This window comes from Alnus glutinosa, chromosome 11, assembly GCF_958979055.1.
Source record: "Alnus glutinosa chromosome 11, dhAlnGlut1.1, whole genome shotgun sequence".
In the NCBI taxonomy this organism is placed as follows: domain Eukaryota; kingdom Viridiplantae; phylum Streptophyta; class Magnoliopsida; order Fagales; family Betulaceae; genus Alnus; species Alnus glutinosa.
Window position 1 is genome coordinate 24633159 of NC_084896.1, and position 19852 is coordinate 24653010.

At 37.4% G+C, this 19852-nt stretch overlaps 1 protein-coding gene across 1 annotated transcript in view; it reads left to right on the top strand.

Moving 5' to 3' along the window:
* The first annotated feature begins 1601 nt into the window (after positions 1–1601).
* LOC133881257 (protein ROOT HAIR DEFECTIVE 3 homolog 2-like) overlaps positions 1602–19852 on the top strand; it is a 35528-nt gene continuing 17277 nt past the window's right edge. Inside the window, exons 1-13 of the mRNA XM_062320186.1 lie at positions 1602–1701; positions 3727–3793; positions 3912–4014; positions 11017–11087; positions 11321–11384; positions 11465–11530; positions 11647–11694; positions 11782–11844; positions 11941–11997; positions 12402–12560; positions 12652–12720; positions 12814–12905; positions 13332–13410. Coding sequence (XP_062176170.1) covers positions 1602–1701; positions 3727–3793; positions 3912–4014; positions 11017–11087; positions 11321–11384; positions 11465–11530; positions 11647–11694; positions 11782–11844; positions 11941–11997; positions 12402–12560; positions 12652–12720; positions 12814–12905; positions 13332–13410 — 1038 coding nt within the window. The remainder of the gene's footprint in view (positions 1702–3726; positions 3794–3911; positions 4015–11016; positions 11088–11320; positions 11385–11464; positions 11531–11646; positions 11695–11781; positions 11845–11940; positions 11998–12401; positions 12561–12651; positions 12721–12813; positions 12906–13331; positions 13411–19852) is intronic.

A 19852-nucleotide genomic window follows, 5' to 3' on the forward strand; every position in this document is an offset into this window, starting at 1 on the left:
TTGCATCTTTAATGTTTTTAATAATTACTTTTAATTTCAGTTGCTAGCTAGCAAATGTATCAATTCATTTTGTATATTACGTCCTAGATAATGGTTATGAATTTCACCATGCATCTTTAACACGCCGAATATGTTCTTGTATTATTGGATCAAATTATGCTATTATTTCAATTAGACTTAAAAAAATTTCATTATTTTCTTGGTAAATATTTTCATTATTGCTTCGAAATGCCAAACTATTTTTACCAAGATTCTTTACTACAACGATAATTCTCAATAATACTCTTTTTCCAATGATCTTTCTCTTTGTTAATTTGTTCTTGGACATTTTTATCAATTGTTTCATTTTTTGACAATCTCATTAATTTCTAAATCAACCCAAACATTCATGTTAGTAATATGTTCATTGGTTGTTTCATGACTTTAAGTTTAGCACTAAGATTATATTTTTCCAGTCATTAGTTCATTCATTAGCTAGTTGACTTATACTAGAATTTGAATTAAACAACTTGCAACAAAAACAAAATATTCTATCCAGGGGCGGAGCCAGCTTTTAGACTTTGGGGGGTCAAATTGGAAAAAAAAAAAAGGGTGGGGGGCATAAACTAAAAAAGAAAAAGGGGTAAAATTTATTTATTTATTTGTGGAAAATCTTGGGGCTTGGGGGGTATGTACCTCCAAGGTTTTACCTAGCTACGCCCCTGATTCTATCTAAATCATTTGAATAGACTAGCAATTTTCTATCATTATTCTCCCCATTTGATAATTTTCGTACATAAAATGTAATAGAAAAATGTCTAGGGTTTTCATCTTTAGGAAAATTTATATTGTTGTCTCTTATTAGACCATTTTCTACTAATAAATCTCTTAATTTTGTATCAATATTTTTTCATTGACCTGGGTCATAAATATTTGTAACAATAGAATTAGATACATCATTAATAATTTTATTTTCTTTTAAATTGTCCAAAACTTCTTCATCAATAATTGTTATATTACATAATTGAACGTCAATATCATTATTTTCAATGTCATCTTTTGATTGTATTATTTCATTATCTTCTAACTCTTTTTATGAATTTTTTGTTCATTTATGTGTTTTTCAACTAAATTATCATTTATATTTTGTTTATTGGTAATAACAAATTTATTTAAAGATCCTTTTTGAGATTCAATTATTATTATTTTATTATTATTATTATTATTATTATTTTTTAGTTTTTCATATCTAGAAGCATTTTTTCTAGTAGACATGTATAACTAAAAGTATTTACAAATTACATAAACACGATGTCTAATAAAAACAAATATATATTTTATGACTATAATAAAATAAAAGGAGAACTTTACAAAAAGGTACTGAACTATCATGCATTTTGACGACAGGATATTGAACTATCATTTCTTTCGAACCGATAACTAAAAAAAAAAAAAAACCATCACATAAGGATAGTCCATCTAATTTTGGTGTTAAAACATGATTGAAGCCAAGTCACGTGACTTTCATATGATTAACTTAAGCAAGAATACCTATTATGCCCACAAAGTGCATGCCAAAAATACACGTGTTCTATAAGGGCCATTACCACCGATTGACCGACATGTACGTTCAAGATGTCGTGGAAGAGCGCGAAGGAATGGAGTTTGAAAACAGCGCTAGCGCTTGGCGTGAGGACTCGACGGCGTCGTTGAGACGTTCGAGTCTGTGGGTGGTAGAGTCGCGGATTAGCGATGCCGTATTGTATTGAAGGAAGCTTAGGCTGCTGTGCATGGTCTGAGCTTTAAGTAGAAAGAGATGGTCTGAGCTTTCGAGAGCATACCTGCGAATCGAAGGACCAAGCAAAGCCAGAGAGTGAGCCACTGAGGAAGTTTCAGAGAAGAAAACGAAAGAGTGAAAATAGGGCTCAATAAGTTCCTTCTCTAGCTCTCTCTCTCTCTCTGTGGGTGTGTCGGCAAGGGGTGGACGGCAGTGGCGCGGTGGGGCTCCGATCCGTTGGTGGTGTGGCTTTCAAAGAGAGAGAGAGTGAGGCAAACATGGGGAGGGTTTTGTGTGGAGGGTGACTAGCCGAAAGACATATGTGCCATTGATCTTAAAATCTGACCATTTCATTTAAGGGCAATTTTGTAAAAGAGACTAATTTTAGACTCTTTTCTTCTCTCTCATTCTCTACGTACCCATGCATGGGATTGAGATTTTTCATGAGAAGCCAAAAATGTGTGTACGCTGTTTGATTGCAAGAGGTGTAACGACAATGGAGTCGTTTCTATGGGTTGTTGATTACTAGCAGGAACAACGACACAACGACACAACGGCGCTCTCTCTGGCTAAGTGATTACTGTTCCCTTGCTTAATTATGCTCATGATTTTGATCATTCTTTGTGCCAATAATTGGCTGCATGGCGCCACATTTCCAAGATTCAACAAATTATGTTGCCTCCTTAATTTGGTAATGCAAAGTTTTAAGGTTCAACTCTTCAACTCATTTGAGTAACAGCTGCATATTGGTGCTATAAAGTTTTAGATTATGGTTAGTTAGCAAAATAGGCCAATGTCAATTGGATTTGTAGAATTTAGGGGGGTTCAAGGCCTCTACTTCCTCCCGTAGTTTCGTCCTTGTCGACACCCCAAATTTTTTTTTTTTATTATTTTATTATTTTTAGTTTTTTTTTTTAATTTTAATTTTTAAATTTAATTTTTATTATTTTTTAATTGAAAAATGACAAATGACAGAAGTAATAATTAGAGGCATATTTTGACAAAATTGTTCTTTTTGAAACTTTTTGATAGTTTGGGGGGTCAGAATCCAAAGGTAGGTAGTTTGGGGGCTACTTCCAAAAAGGTTGGTAGTTTGGAAGGCTATAATGAAATTTTTGCTTTTTATTTATTTATTTATTATTATTGATCAGATATGGAATGATTTTAAGGACTTGAATAGTAAGTTATTGAAAAATAATGAAAATGGAGAAGAAAAGATAAATTTAAATTTGAATAAGATCGACTTGAATAGGAAAATTGAGATAAAAAATTAAAATTTATAAATAGTAGGATTTGAAATGGAAACTTAATTAGATACTTTCCATATTCTCACTTCTTAGGATTTATTTATTTATTTCATTTTGTATTGATTTTTGAACGTTGGACTTAAGGCGTAAGGCCTTCAATTTTTTGAACCTTAGATAGTTGCCTTAGTTGGACTTAAGTCTTATTTTTTGAATGAGACTTTCCATCTTCTTACTTCTTAGCATTTATTTATTTATTTATTTTTCATTCTATATTGATTCTTGAACGTTGAACTTAAGGCGGAAGGTCTTCAATTTTTTGAACGTTGGACAGATGGACTTAATTAAGTGTTTTTTTTTTTTTTTTAATGTTGGTAATTAATTAAGGCCTTCAATTTATTTATTTTTTGTTTTGAAAATAAATCTCCATTAATATTTTGTAATTGGAGGCCTTAACAAATTAGGACCTTGGACTATATTAATGCCTTTATTAATTTTATTTTTACCATATTTCGAGCCTTACTAAAGTGTATTGATGGTAATTAAGACCTTATTTGCTTTTTAAAAATAAATCTCTATTCATATTTTTTAATTGGGCTTAGGCTGCCGCTTTCCCCCTTCCCCCTTTCTTAGCGTGCGTCTCTCGAGTGTGATTTAATCTTATGAATTGAGCTAATGTTCTTTTTTTTCTTTTTCATTTTTTTCCCAACGCCCTCTGCTGAGCAGGGAAGAGCACCTTATTGAATCATCTTTTCCATACAAATTTCACGGAGATGGACGCATACAATGGAAGGTTGGTTTTTTATTTGCTTCATATATGGTTAGCCAGAAGACACTTTCTATTGCTTCTCGTGGCTTTTTTAATTCACCTCCATATGAGAAACAACCAATATAGTTTTGTGTTATTGTAGGAGTCAAACAACCAAAGGCATTTGGATAGCTAAGGGTGTTGGCATTGAGCCTTGTACAATTGCCATGGATTTGGAGGGTACTGATGGGAGGGAAAGGGGTGAGGTAATGAGATTTTCATTAGAATTTCTGATTTTATTTAAGAAGATACAATAGGAGAAATGAAGCATAGTTATTACCAAATAGGAGGGCTGTTACGCTTTCATACACTTTATGTGGCAAAAGTTATGGTGTTTTTGTGATAAGAATGGTATATTAGATGTCAAAATTTAATCCAACACGGATCTATTCATTTTGAATGCAAGGAAAATAACCAATTTTAGGCACATGCACTTTCACATGCTCATGCACACACATCCACAATTAAAAACCTGTTACCAAACCTTCATATATTTTCGTATACTTTAACAAGTTTGTTGCTTCATTTTCTACTGTAAGTGGTACATTTGTGGCCTAATGTGATACACCACAATTGATATGAGACTCATGAGAAAATATAATTGTGGAATTTTGTTGTTTTTGGAAGTCTAGTGGTGTTAGAAATTAGAATTTGGGACGGAATCTTCATATATTTTCGTATACTCTAACAAGTTTGTTGCTTCATTTTCGACTGTAAGTGGTACATTTGTGGCCTGATGTGATACACCTTAATTGATATGAGACTCATGAGAAAATATAAAGGGTGGAATTTTGTTGTTTTTGGAAGTCTAGTGGTGTTAGAAATTAGAATTTGGGTCCTGCTAAATGAACTTTATGGTTTGGATGAGTCTTCAAGTACTTTTTCTTCTTCTTGTTTTTAGGGATTTAGTAGGTCTACTAGGCCTATATTTAGGCCTTTATGGGGGGGGGGGGGGGGGGGGTGGGGGTGAAATGAGATTTACATCACCTAAATGTAAAACTCAAAAGCAAATTAGATGTGTCTTGAGTTGTGCTTCCCATCTCTCCTTTTTCTTTGTTCCTTTTTTTTGAAGTATTTTTTCACTTATCACTTTTCTATTTCATCTTCCCTCCTCTAAGTTATGTGTACCTTTTATAACAAATTAGTGATTCTTTTGAGCAATTTTATTCTGTTAACTCTTATTTTTCACTAGTTAATGTTCGTTGAGAATCACAATTTGAATATTTTTTTTGATAAGTGTAGATTTTTTTTTTTTTTTATAAGTAATAAATTTAATTAAAAAGCTTAAAGGTGCCCCTAAATATATAGGAAATATACAGGGAAGCAACCAAACTAGCCCAAAAATAAAGGGACCCAACAAACCCGCGAGACACTAAAAACCCTAAAACCCAAAAGACCTAAGACCCATGAGGCACTGAACACTACATCATGTGAAACTTGCATTTCCAACGCCGGGAGGTTGCATAATCATTTCCATAATTGACGGAGCTTTTCAAATTCAACATCTCCTTTCGACCTTTATTCTTTTGACAGGCAACCACAGATTCTTGATGAAACTCCTCTTCGCTAATGCTGGAATCCACGATAGCCAAAAGCAAAGGCTCATCCACTTCATTGGACGGATAAACACCCAAAGGGAAAAGGGCTACGCCATCCACCCTAGACCGACTAAAACCAACCAGTCACTTCTGAGACTCGACCAGACAGTTCACCTTAAGGTCCTCACCCTTATCAGCTAATGGAGAGACACAACGACCCAAATAAGAGGGAGTCCCTACCACCTTATCTTCCTTAACAATTAGGGTCGTCGGCGACATGATTGGCACTTTAGGCGAAAAAAACCCCTCCATAAGAATCCCCTCACCGGAGGAGTTTGCTTAATGACATCCTTCATAGAAGTTGCCTTGTCAACAAGGGGTGGCACCTGAGAGCTTTGCACTAAATTTGACTCCAAAGGAAGCTCTGGCTCAAGAGTGGCACCCAAGGGAGGAAAAGGAATCCCATCAGCAAACTCGCCGCCACAGAATCGGGAAAAAAAGGCTCATCCATTTTTACTATTTGACCTTCCTTAGCCGTCCTATAATACTTCTAGAATGGTTTTAAGGTCGATGCCATTGGATGAGAAAGACGAAGCCTCTCTCCCAACTCAGCAGCCCCTTAGGAAGAACCACTGGGGAAAAGGTGAACTGGAGTCGTAGCAGACTCCTTAGACTTGAGAGAAGCTTCTAAAGACACAGCTGATTCTTGCTCAAGCTGAGATGTTGAAGAAGAAAGACTGAAATTCACATGGACAAGCCCATCTCGAGCAGTGGAAACCAAAACCTCGTTACCCAATCAGTGGTCCTTTGAGAACAACTCAGACCAAACCTCTAGCAACCCCAACACCGAGCCATGCACCGAGTCAGACCCAAAACCTTCCTCTGTCAAGATCACTGATGAAGAAACCTCATCGAAAGCTCCATGAGTACTTGCCAAAACCAAAGGACTAGGCCCAGAGAATTCGGGCTGAAGGGAAGATCTGAATAAACCTTAAAGCCCTGACCTGAAGACTTGCAAACTGGTTTAAGGCGGATAATGGGTTTCTTACTGATATTCTTAGGCTTGAACCCATTGAACTTAGAACCCAACCCAACTAACTGACCCACATATCCTCTGACCTGATCCATCACTAACCGAGAAAGCCCTAGAAACACCTTCAACCATTAAATGACAGAACTGCCCTTTAGCTATATATCTATCGTCTTTTTCGTTGCATCACTGGAAATCACCATTGACAACCTAGAGATATCAAGCTCGTAGCAATTCACCGCTGTTCGCACCTCCTCACCACCATATGCCAACACTAATAGAAGCAAATCGAGAGGAGTCACGGACACCAGCTTTGACCACACCATCCTCTCATCAACTTTGTCCACCGAGTGTAATACTGCCATGTAAGAGCGACCGGATAGAAGACCCCCCTTCTGTTTCCCCTCCGAAACAAGCGCCATAGAAACTAGATGCCACTCATTTACTTCGAGGAAAGCCAGCATCTAATGTAACTCACCCACTCAAGTTCGATGAAACGAGAGAAAAGGAGCCATTAAGATCCACACAATAAAGGCTGTCCTTCTCATGTCCCGAACCAATCATCTTCTTGGTCTTGAGATCTTGAAAGAGACAAGTAGGGAAAAAAGAATTTTACATCGTAAGGCTTTAGTTAATTGGCTAACATAAAGCAAATTAAAAGGAAAATTTGGAACATAGAGACTAGATGGTTAGGATAAAGAATTGGTAGGATGAAGAACACCTTTTCCAACAATGGGTCGAGAAGAACCATCAGCTAAAACAAAATGGTGTTGAGCAGGAATCAAATTAGAAAAGGGAGATAATATACCATATATATGTTTATTAGCGGCGGAGTCAATGACCCAAGACGAGGATGAATTGGCCACACATGCAACATTATCTGAATCAGCAAATGTAGCAGTGGAAGAAGGAAGTGTAGTACACAGGCACTGAACAAGTTCTCTAAGCTGACTATTGAGTGCATCATGGGAATCAGAACCAGAAGGTATATGTCCAAAAGAAGTAGAAGTAGATAGGAGGGAGCTGTGGGATGAGTTAGCTGGGATGATTAGCTGGTGGGAGATGCCTTGGTGTATTGGGGGAGATTTTAATGTACGTGGTTTGATTTCCAAGTGAGAGATCAAGTGTTTCCGGTTATTCTGCAACAATGGAGGAGTTGGTGGATCTTTCGCTTGAAGGTGGTCAGTTTACTTGGTCGAATAATCAAGAAAATCAAACATGGTCTAGAATTGATAAATTCTTAATTTCTTCGGAATGGGTAGAACATTTTCCAAAAGTGACACAGAGGAACTTGGCAAGACTTCTGTCAGATCACTTTCCTTTGCTGTTGGATTGTGGGGCGCCTAGAGGAGGGAGACGTATTTTAAATTTGAAAACATGTGTTTGAAATCTGATGGTTTTGTTGATCAGGTTAAAACTTGGTGGATGTCCTATGAGCTTTAGGGATTACCAGGCTAATAAGTTGAAAACTCTGAAGGCGGATTTGAAGAAATGGAATGATGAAGTGTTTGGTGATGTAGGGAAGAAAAAGAATGAATTATTGAAGGGCATTCAAGAGCTGGTTATAATTGAAGAGTGCTATTGCTTAGTGGAGGAGGAGAGGGTAAGAAAGAGAGATATGTAGAGGGAGTTGGAGAAAACTCTCCTTTTTGAGGAAATGAACTGAAGATAGAAATCATGAGCTTTGTGGTTGAAGGACGTGGACAAAAACACAAATTTTTTTTCACAGGGTGGCCAATTCACATCGCAAATTCAATCATGTGGACTCTTTGAATATAAATGGAGCATTGTCTAAGAATCCTATGGAGATAAAGGAGCAGCATATATTACATTTTTACAATAATCTATATTTTGAGCAGTGTTCTTGGAGGCCAAGGGTGAATGATCTATCTTTCCTATCCATTGATGCGGATAAGAGTACTTGGTTAGAAAGAGAGTTTGAGGAGAATGAGATGTGGGATGTGGTAAGGGATTTGAATGGAGATAAGGCGCTAGGTCTGGACGGCTTCAAAATGGCTTACTTTTAGAAGTGTTGGGGATTACTAAAGAAGGATCTTATTGTTGTGTTTGCGGAATTCCATAATAGATGACAGTTTAAGAAATGTCTTAATGATACTTTTGTTTCTCTGATTACAGAGAAGACGTGTGCTGTGGATGTGAAGGATTTTCGCCCTTTTAGTTTTGGGGGGGGGGGGGGGGGCAGGGTGGGTGTATAATATTATTTCCAAGTTCTCGCGAACAAGTTTTAGTCAGTTTTGGGCAAGATGTTTTTTTGATAAGTAATAAAAATATATTAAAAAAAAGTATAAGACACCCCTAAGTACACATGCAGTATACACTAGAACAACCAAACCAGCCCAAAAAAAGAAAGAAAACCAACAAACCCACTAGACCTTAAAACCCAAGGCCCACATGAGGCACTCAACACTACATCATGTGAGCCTTCCCTTTTCAACATAGAAAGCGTGCGCTTGCATCGCCGTAGTTAATGGAGTTTTTCAAGTTTAACAGTTCTCTCATACCTTTGGTCTTTTGGCACGCAACCATAGTTTTCCGATGAAACTCCTCATCAATGCAATCCAGGATTGCGAAGTACGGATCCTCGCCCTAGTCACCATCCAATGCCAAATCCAAGGGTATGTCGGGATGTAAAACACCTAAAGGGTAAGGGGATTCTCCATTCTCCCTATACCAAATCTCGTTGCCCCGATTCCACACTATGCTCTTCCTATCTGGGCCAAAGCCTATCGACTACTTTTGAGACTGGATTAGATCATTAAACCTGGAATACTTATCCTTTTCAATGTTAGGAGACCCGCAACCACCCAAGAGGGTAGGAGTCCCTTCCACCCCAACATCCTTAGCAACAAGAGTCGATGACGACGCGACCAACACTTTAGGCAAGAGTGTGGGTTGCACTGACCAATTGAAAAATTCCCTCCAAAGGAATCCCCTCACTAGAAAAGTTTGCTCAACAACAGTGTTCATAGAAACTACCTTACTAGGATCCTCCACCTTAGAGAGTTGCAAAGCTTTGGTCTCACCTACTGGCCGTATTACCACCCCCATGCACGGACCATTAGCACCTTCTCAACCTCGCAGTAAGACTTGGCAAAGTCTTCTTTACTGAGAGATTTCAACACCTCTTCAACCGTATCCACTAGCCAAACAGAGCATTGGACACCCAAAAAAACATACCCAACAAAAACTTTATTCCTTTCCTCTAAACGAAATTTTGCCTTATCTTCTTGCACTGAAAAGAAGATTTTTTTTTTTTTTTTTTTTTTTTTTTTTTTTTTTTTTTTTTCACTTTCACAGAGAAACACTACTCCATATCAGCACCACATGGTAACTTCATGTGCAAGCCTGCTCCACTACCAGCCGGAGGCTAGCACCAACCTAGCTCAGAACTGAAGAGCCAAAACTAAACCAGAAACACAAGCAAAAAACAGAGAGCTAGGCGAAAAACCAATGCCATCTGAGCTTTAAAGTAGCGAGAGAGAATGGAACCCTAGCGGTATGCGCCTTCACGCGCCACTACTGGGGTGAGTGAGACGGGAATGAAAAAAGGAGAGATGCGATTTTTTTGAATCAGGCAAAATCCAAATAGACAAAATGCAAATGAATAGTGCCAATCCTCCAAGTGTAGAGGGTGATCAAAGGAAGAGTAGTTAATATCAGCATTCCAAAAGAATTTCAACGAATTTTATTCTCTCTCTCTCTCTCTCTCTCTCTCTCTCTCCCTCCCTCTCTTTCCCTCCCTCTTTCTTTCTTGGAGAATCCTGGCCCAAGTTAGATAATGGTGGCATTAAAAAGGAAGCTTGCCATATTATTCCTAGGACCAATGAATTCATGTTTTATTGATAGCTTGGTTTATGGTAGATGTTGAACCTATTTGACATAGATTGTTGTTTTTCTTCCATGGTGAAGTTATTTTTAGGAACATAGAGGCATGCTAACAAATACTTGCATTAGTGGATTTGGAAGATATTGCAGCCTCCTTAACCCCAAAAACCTATATTTATTTGTAAAATTTTTAATATTGTTCCTGCTCCTTCCCCTTGAGCATAGTTCCTTCTCTGGTTTTGAGAAAACCCAACAGTTGAGCTTTTGTTTCCTCAACTGATGATTGCTTTTTATTTATTTGGTCATTATATCCTACATGGACTATTTGAAACTAAATCCCTACCATTATCTATTTGAAGCTTTCTCATATGGAAATCTTTACATCTTCGGCATTGTATGGATGCTACTGTCCGAGGCTTAACACTTTCCTTTTCTTGCATTGACCGAAGATGGATTGTGGTGTGATATTCTTCTTCTCATTAATTTAATTATGTAATTAACACTGCAGGCTAACTTATAAAAAAAAAAAAAAAAAATAACACTGCAGTCCCTTTGCACTTCAATTTTTTTAATGGTGTATGATTCTGAATATTTTTGAAATTCTGAAGCCCATTCATATTTCTTAGTTCCTTTAACTGGTATCCGTGTGTGAGTAGTAGGATAGCTGAACTTTCATTTAGGAGTTTTATTTTGGATAAGTAAATGATATTTTATGAAACTTATACCTCCACGGGAATTTCTTTCGTTCTCATAGTTTTTTTTTTTTTTTTTAATTTGTTTTCTCTCACTTCCAGGATGATACTACATTTGAGAAACAAAGTGCTCTATTTGCTTTGGCAGTTTCTGACATTGTGCTAATAAATATGTAAGTTTTTATGATTTAAGCATTTTCTTTAATATTTAATCAAACCCTTGAGTCTTTAGAAATGGCTGCTTTTCGTGAAAATAGAGGCTGTTAAAAAAAAATAAAAATGAGCTTTTGGATTGGAATCTCTTATACAGATACATGGAATATAAATATGCTTTTTTAGGAGTTTATGTACACATGTAATGAGGAATCGTGTTAGATTGCAACTAGAGATTGAATATTCTTTACAGGTGGTGCCATGATATTGGTAGGGAGCATGCTGCCAATAAACCTCTTCTAAAAACAGTTTTTCAGGTACTGTATAGCCATGTTCTTTCCAGTCAACATTTGTTGGTTGGTGTATGATGACCTTCTGGTTACTGTGCTATACGTAGGTCATGATGCGTTTGTTCAGTCCCCATAAATCAACCCTGTTGTTTGTTATACGTGATAAAACAAAGGTCTGTACTAAGTAAACTTCTTCTGAATGTACATGTTTACAAATATTTTGGGTCTTTTATTCAAATGCTCTATTTTTTCATATTAATCTTTGTAGTCTTCATGGCTTTCCATGTAGACCCCACTTGAACGTTTGAAGCCTGTTTTAAGGGAAGATATTCAGAAGGTTGTCGTTTATTTTTACAGTCAGATTTTTGCCCCGTTCTCTTTATTATTTTTATTCAGTATTTCTCAGAGATTGTATATTCTGCAGATATGGGATGCAGTGCCCAAGCCCCAGGCCCATGAGAATACTCCTCTTAGTGAATTTTTTAATGTAGTATACTCTCTCTCTCTCTCTAACTGGTCGATTGTTCACATTGTTTTCTTGGTAATTAATTTTATGTGTTGATTTACTATCTTTGACATGAAGGTTGAGATCACTGCTTTATCCAATTATGAGGAGAAGGAGGAGAAGTTCAAAGAGGAGGTAATCTATTTAATATAAGAAGAATCTCAAGAAGTTTGTTTTCCTACTGTCCATATTCTTTTATATATGTACACACACATGTATAATTTTCTCTATTCTTATTCACTTGAAGGCCTCCTGTGCTGTTTCTCCATTTGTTTCTAGAATTTTTTTATTCTTTATCTTGTAAACTACATTGTGCCTTGATTGTTTGAGATATTTGTAAACTTCTCTTGTAGTACAATGATGATTGTTTGGATTGTTTAATGAATTATCTTATTTCTGGAAGTTTAAATTCTTGCAATAAATGGAACTTAACTCCTTGACATCCAGACCTCATTTGATCAATCCTTAGAAAATTTCCATTCTTCTTGATTTTAGAGTGGAATATATAGGTTTACAGCTATATGTCCTGTCTTATACAGGTTGCTCAACTGAGGCAGCGATTTTTCCATTCTATTTCTCCTGGAGGGCTTGCTGGTGATAGACGTGGTGTTGTCCCTGCTTCTGGATTTTCGTTTAGTGCACAGCTGATATGGAAAGTTATAAAAGAGAACAAGGATCTGGATCTTCCTGCTCACAAGGTTTTATATTTTATTCTATGACTCCCTCTTCTTTTTTCCTTTTGGAACTGATTGTGGTATCTTCACATGCATTTATCTGTTTGTTTATCAGGTAATGGTTGCCACTGTCCGGTGTGAAGAGATTGCCAATGAGAAGTTAAGTCGCTTGACCTCTGATAAGGTACGCCTTTGTCCATCCTCTTTTCCCAGAGTTGATTCTAGATTAATTTGGAATTTTCTTTTTCCATATTAGTCATTATTGAATTTAAATCAGGCTTGGTTGGCACTGGAGGAAGCTGTTCAAGCAGCTCCAGTATCAGGTTTTGGGAAACAACTCAGCTCAATTTTAGAAAAATATTTTTCAGAGTTAGTTCCATTATGCTTGTCTTTTAATATTCAACTCTTTAAATATGCCCAATTTACCTGGGAAATATTTCTTTGAGGTTACTGATCCTTTTTTTTTTTCACACTCATTGACAAGAAACATATATATATTTTTTAGAAGAGCTTCTATGTTTAGAGACCTTTGAGCATGAATTCTAATTATCTAGTTCTCTATCCACCTCTTGCTTTATTCTATGAATCTAAATGCATCCCTCTACTGCCCATCGACCATCATTGATTTACCCCAATAAGATTCAGCCAGGTGCTCCTCAATCTGGGGTGGTTGTTCTATATATAGAGCTAATTGTTCATTGTATAGTCTTGGACTATGTTCCTTTTTAGAATTGATTTGAGTTCTAACCTTGCTTTCGGACGCAATTCCACCCCCCGGCTCCATGACCCAAATAGATATGACATGGAGACAGAATACTACGATGAAGGTGTACGAAATGCAAAACGACGGCAACTGGAGTCAAAAGCATTGGATGTAAGACCTCACTCTTTCTCAATTGTTATCTTAGTTTCAACTGTTACACACAGATTCATTTAATTTATTGCATATTTTTCTGGATAAATAATTTTATGACTTGTAATGGACTTTGCTATATTATATCCCTTCACCCTACTCTCGTATGTGTGCTACATGGCCACCATGTGTCGTGTTTTGCTATTGATTATACTCCTAGATTCTTTAATGTAGCCAGTATCCAAGTTGAACAGGTAAGGTTGCTTTTGCCTCTCTGCACGTCTTCAAGCTACCTTTATTCCTTCCGCTATTTATTATAGATTCATTCTGAACTGTTTAGCTATCCAATTTACTTGCTTTCACAATCAAGCATTGTGACTTCGCCCCCTTGGCCTTTCTAGCGAGTTGTTGGAATCATTATATTCTATACCCTAGGAATTTAGACTAGAGTTTAATATGCGAACATCATTGCTGAGCAGGATTCAATGTTACAACTACAAAGGGGGAAAAAAGGTTGAAATGATTACACCACATTTTTAGTAATTGAACACACAAGTATAATTTCAGTTTGATTGAACTCCACAAGTAACTTATATGATCTAAAGTTAAGGCAAACTATGTGATGCTGGGAAATTCTGCTGCCATAACAAATTTTACATCACTTTTTTATGTCTGCCTCAAGGATGTTGATTAGCGTTTTTGAGGATGCCTTGAATGGCAAGGAAGGAGAGAAATGCATTTTGGAATTGATTTGTAGACTCAAAATGGTCTTTAGGTGGGTTCCATTTGATTGCAAGGACCTTTCACCTAAATGGAATTAGCCCTCCAATCATGAAGGGTCTATTCAACTCTGGTCATTTTGGGCTAGGGATGGGATCTAACTTTTAAAGATGTGCCAAGGGGATCTGCCTTATTGAATAGAAGAACAATGGGCTTCATTTAGGTGACTTGTTTCAGAAATCATAGCAGCTACTGATGCCTATAGCCTTACATTTTTTGAACTCTCTATATTAGTCTATTGTCCAACGACCCTAGCTCCAACTTATTGTCTCCAACAAGTTTAGCTAGATAGAGATGAGAAGCATTTCATCAACTAGTAGAATATTTGGTTTTTTTGGTTGATTGGTAATTGAGATATCATTAAAAGTGTAAGCTCCCACCCCACAATTACACAGGAAGTATACATGAGAAAACACCTAGCTAAGAGAAGAAAAAAGAACAATAAAATCATGATAACATAAATTTGGACATTTTTTTTTTTTATAAGTAATAAGCTTTCAATAAAAAGCGCAGAGGGGCGCAACTCTAGTACACAGGAAGTATACAAAAGTGCTGATAATTAGAGGAAACAAAATAACATGAATTGAGAAACTCAGCCAATATAACATGACTCGGGCTATGAGCTGAGACCCAAACATCTAACATAATAAGCATATTTCGACACAAGTCCACAACCAATAACTCCACATCTTCAAGTAGCCTTGCATTCCGCTCAAGCCAAAGACCCCACATAACACACAAGGGAACTTGCTTCCAAAGACGCGTAACATGGCCATGACCCAGCGAAGTGCCCCAACCACTCAATAAATCCATCACTCTTCTTGGCATGACCCACTCCACCCTAAACAAACTATAGAAAGAGCTCCAAACAACCCGTGCCACATCACAGTGAAGTAGAAGGTGATCAATGGATTCCCCATTCTTCTTACACATATGACACCACTCAACCACCACAATATGACACCTACGCAAATTGTTATGTGTCAAAATCTTTCCTAATGCCGCTGTCCACACAAAAAATGCCACCAGCTTTGGAGTCTTAACAAGCCAAATACCCTTCCAAGGAAAAGATACCACCTCTTGACAAGCTAAGGCTCTATAAAAAGTCTTCACTTCAAAGCTCCTCTTGGAAAGATTCCATCAACCGATCAACCTCTTCATGTCGAATCCAAGTAGAATATAACTGCTCATAAAAGGAAAGAACCATTTCCACCTCCCAATCCTAAGCATAACTGGTAAAGACAACATTCCAATGAACAAATCCATCTACCACAAACAAATTATCAACCACCCAAGCGTCTGAAAAACGAGCAAGAGTGTACAAAATTGGATAACATAGCTTAAGCAGCCTATTTCCACATCACAGATCATGCCAAAAACGAACATGATACCCATCTCCCACCTCCAATCGCACATACTTAGCAAAAGTATCCCACCTCTTTGAATATACTTCTATACACTCACACCATAAGACCCCGTCGCCGGTAAAGAACACCATCCTCCCCTCACACTCCCATACTTCACATCAATCACCGACCTCCACAAAGCCTTGCGCTCATGAACAAACCTCCACATCCACTTCCCCAGTAAAGCTTGATTAAATTTAATAACATTTCAAACTCCCAAGCCACCTACCTTAATTGGAGTGCAAACTCTATGCCAATTTACTAATGAAATTTAGCCTCATCTCCCATGCCACTCCACAAGAACTCCCATTGAAGCCGCTCTAGTCTCTTAGCTACACTCAGAGGAATGGGGAACAAAGATAAATAATAAGTAGGAATGCTAGAAAGAGTACTATGAATCAACGTCACCCTACCACCCTTGGATACATAAAGTGTCTGCCACCTAGCCAACCTTCGTTCCACTTTCTCAAGAACTCCATTCCAAATAGAAATAGATTTAAAAGAAGCCCCCAACGGCAAACCCAAATAAGTCATCAGCAACGACCTAAGTCTACACCCCAGAATATGAGCCAAATAATCAACATCTTCCACTTGGCCTATGGGAACAATTTGGATTTACCTAAATTGATCCTCAACCTTGATGTGACCTTAAAACATAAGAAAGTACATCTCACATTTTGAACTTGTTCTGCCTGTGCACCAAAAAAAATTAAAGTATCATATGCAAACAACAATTGATTGACCGATAATTCTTCATTATTACTAGTTCCCATAGAAAAGCCTGTTAACGAACCTTGGAGCACAGACGCATTCAACATCCAGCTTAGCAAATCCATAACGACTACAAACAACAAAGGAGAAAGTGGATCACCTTGTCTAATCCCTCAAGAACTCTGAAAGAAGCCACTCGAAGTGCCATTCACCAAGATGGAAAATTTCACCGTAGAGATGCAAAATTTTATCCATTCCCTCCATCTGATAAGAAGATATTAAGACTACAAACAATGCATTTTTTTTTTTTTGTTTTTGATAAGTAAGAGAAATATCATTAAAAATGCAAAGCGCAGCCAAGTACACAGGGAGTATACAAGAAAATCATTAAAGCTAATCACTAAAGGACCCAGGAATGCAGTAGTCCAAGTGTACAAAGAATAAAAAAAGAAAGTTCTAAGCTCCTCAGATGTTCTATCTTTGTTCTCGAAGTTCCTACCATTTCTTTCCCTCCACAAACACAACATAAGGCAAGAAGGGACCATCTTTCACACAATAGCACTCCGAGAGCAGCCACCCATCCACCAACAAGTGAATAAATCTACCACCCAAAGAGGAATAGCCCAAGACAAGCTGAAATGGCTAAAGATGGCATTCCATAAGACACAAGCAACCTCACAATGAAGAAGAAGGTGGTCTACCATTTCCCCATCATCTTGCACATACAACACCTATCAATCACAATTAAATGCCTCTTTCTAAGACAAGCTGAAATGCATGTTAAAACTTCACAAATGCTATAGAGATATCTCCATCGAATATTTTGTCTCGAATGACATGACAATCGACCTCAATATGCTCGGTCCTTTCATGAAAAACTGGGTTAAGTACAATATGTATAGCAGCCTGGTTATCACAAAACAAAGGGATAGGAGTAGGAGCCCAAAAACCAATCTCCTAAAGAAAATGTTGTAACCATGTCAACTCACTAGTAGCTTGAGCCATTGCTCTCTACTTTGCTTCAAGACTTGATTGAGCCACGACTGTTTGTTTTCTTACTCTTCCAAAGTTCCAAGTTACATGATTACCACCTAAGAATGTACAATATCCTGTAGTAGACCGTCTATTTGAAGGAGAATCAGCCCAATCTGCTCAGTAAAACCTTCTACCTTAAGATGTTCATTCGGTCTATACAGTATCCCTAGACTAGGGGCTCTATTTAAATACCAAATAATGCATGTAATAGCTTCCCAATGTGAAACTTGAGGATCCTCCAAGAACTAACTAACAACACCAACTACATATGAAATATATGGCCTAGTAATAGTAATATAATTCAACTTTCCAATTAGACGACGATACCTGGCAGAATCTTCAAATAATTTTACTTCATCCTTTAGTAATTTACAATTTGAATCCATCGAAACCTCAATGGGACAAGCACTTGGAATTCCTGTCTCATCTAACAAATGAATTTTTTGAAACCATTGTAAAAATTGTTTCAATCAGACAATGCCTTCTAAATCATCTTCAGTAATAATAATATCATCTACATATTCCACAAGGAGAATATAGCCTGCTCTAGTATGAGTGAAATACTAAATGATCTGTCTGACCTTTCTGAAGACCAATCCACTATCACTTGAGAGAATTTTCCAAACCATGCCCTTGGTGATTGCTTGAGACCATACAATGCCTTTTTTCAACTTATAAACACGATCCATTCAATGTTAATCCCTAATGAATGCTTAGACAGTCCGATTAGATTGGGGGAATTCGGGGTGTTGTGCAAGTTGAATTTGGAGAAAGCGTTTGATCATGTAAATTGGGAGTTCATGCTTTATTTGTTAAAGATATGGGGATTTGGGGAGAAATGGACGGATTGGATAGAGCATTGTATATCTATAGTGCGATTTTCCATTCTTGTAAATGGAACATCGTCCGTATTTTTTTCTAGATTTCATGGATTGAGACAAAAGGATCCATTATCACTGCTATTATTTGTGGTGGCTATGGAGGCATTGAGTTGGATGATGATTGTGACAATGGATATGGGTCTTTCGATATGTTTCTCTATGGCGTCGAGGAATAATCCAGTTTATAGTGTCTCATTTATTGTTTGCTGATGATATGCTAATTGTTTGTGATGTTAATTCTGAACAAATTTGACATTTGCAATGAATGATCCCTGAGGAAGAGCCTGCTCCTCTGTCTTGTTGCCCTAGTGACACAGTCAGGGGATTTTTTGGTAAGGGGTCTTTGGAGTTGCTGCTGAAGATGGCCCTAAAGTATAGTCCTCCAATGGGGATTACGTGTGTTGGCTCCGAAGGTCAGTTTCAGCCCTTGTATATGGATCTCATTGCTAGTCAGGATAAGAAGGAAATGGGTAAGGGTCTGAAATCGGGCACCAAAGGTACGAGGGAGCTAAGCAGACTTTTCTATTATGTTAATTATGAGACATATAGCGGAAGCTCTTCTAGTGGTAAGCGCATGAAGCCTAAAATCCTTTCATGAAATGTTAAAGGATTAAACGAGGGTGAGAAACAGTAAAAAGTTAGAAATTTATTAAGGCAATGGAAGACATATATTATTTGTTCGCAAGAAACTAAACTGGAGTTTATTTCTGATTCTCTTGTGAGAAATCTTTGGAGTTATCCTTTTGTAAATTGGTGTTACATAGCCTTTTGTGGTGCCTCTGGTGGTATGTTGATTATGTGGGATAAAATAATTGTAGAGAAAATTGATGTGTTCTTGGGTGAGTTTGTTCTTGCCTGTTCTTTTAAAAGTGTTGAAGAAGACTTTTCTTGTGCTTTTGATGGGATCTACGATCCTAACATTGACGCTCTCAGAAGTTTTCTTTGGGATGAGTTGGCTGGCTTCTCTTCTTGGTGGGTGTTGCCTTGGTGTATTGGGGGAGACTTTAATGTCATTTCTTTCCAGCTGAAAGATCAAGCGATGTTTGCCTAAACACAGCCATGATGGAGTTTTTGGACTTTATTTTTGAGTAGGGTCTTATGGATCTTCCTTTTGCAGGAGAGTCGTTTACGTGGTCTAATAATCAGGAGAATCCCACTTGGTCTCGCCTTGATAGATTTCTTGTGTTCCCTGATTGGGAAGTTAAGTTTCCAGGTTCTATCCAGAAAAGGCTTCCTAGATTGTGTTCTGATCATTTCCTGATTCTTCTTGATTGTGGAGGCATTCATTGGGGTCCCAGACCTTTCAAGTTTGAGAATATGTGGTTGAAGGCCGAAGGGTTTGTGGATAGGGTGTGACTTTGGTCGACGTCTTACCATTTCCAAGGTTCTCCTAGCTTCATGTTCTCTCAAAAGCTTAAGATTTTAAGGAATGATCTTAAGAGATGGAATGAACAGGAGTTTGGCAATGTGGAGTTTCACAAAAAAAGGCTTATGGAAGAATTGTGTGCTCTTGATATGTTGTAGGAACAACGTGGTTTAGCTCTCGAAGAAAAGATCAGAAAACGTGAGGTCATTAGAGATCTAGAGAATGCTACTTTGTAGGAGGAGGCCAGTTGGAGACAGAAGTCTAGAGTTCTTTGGCTTAAAGAG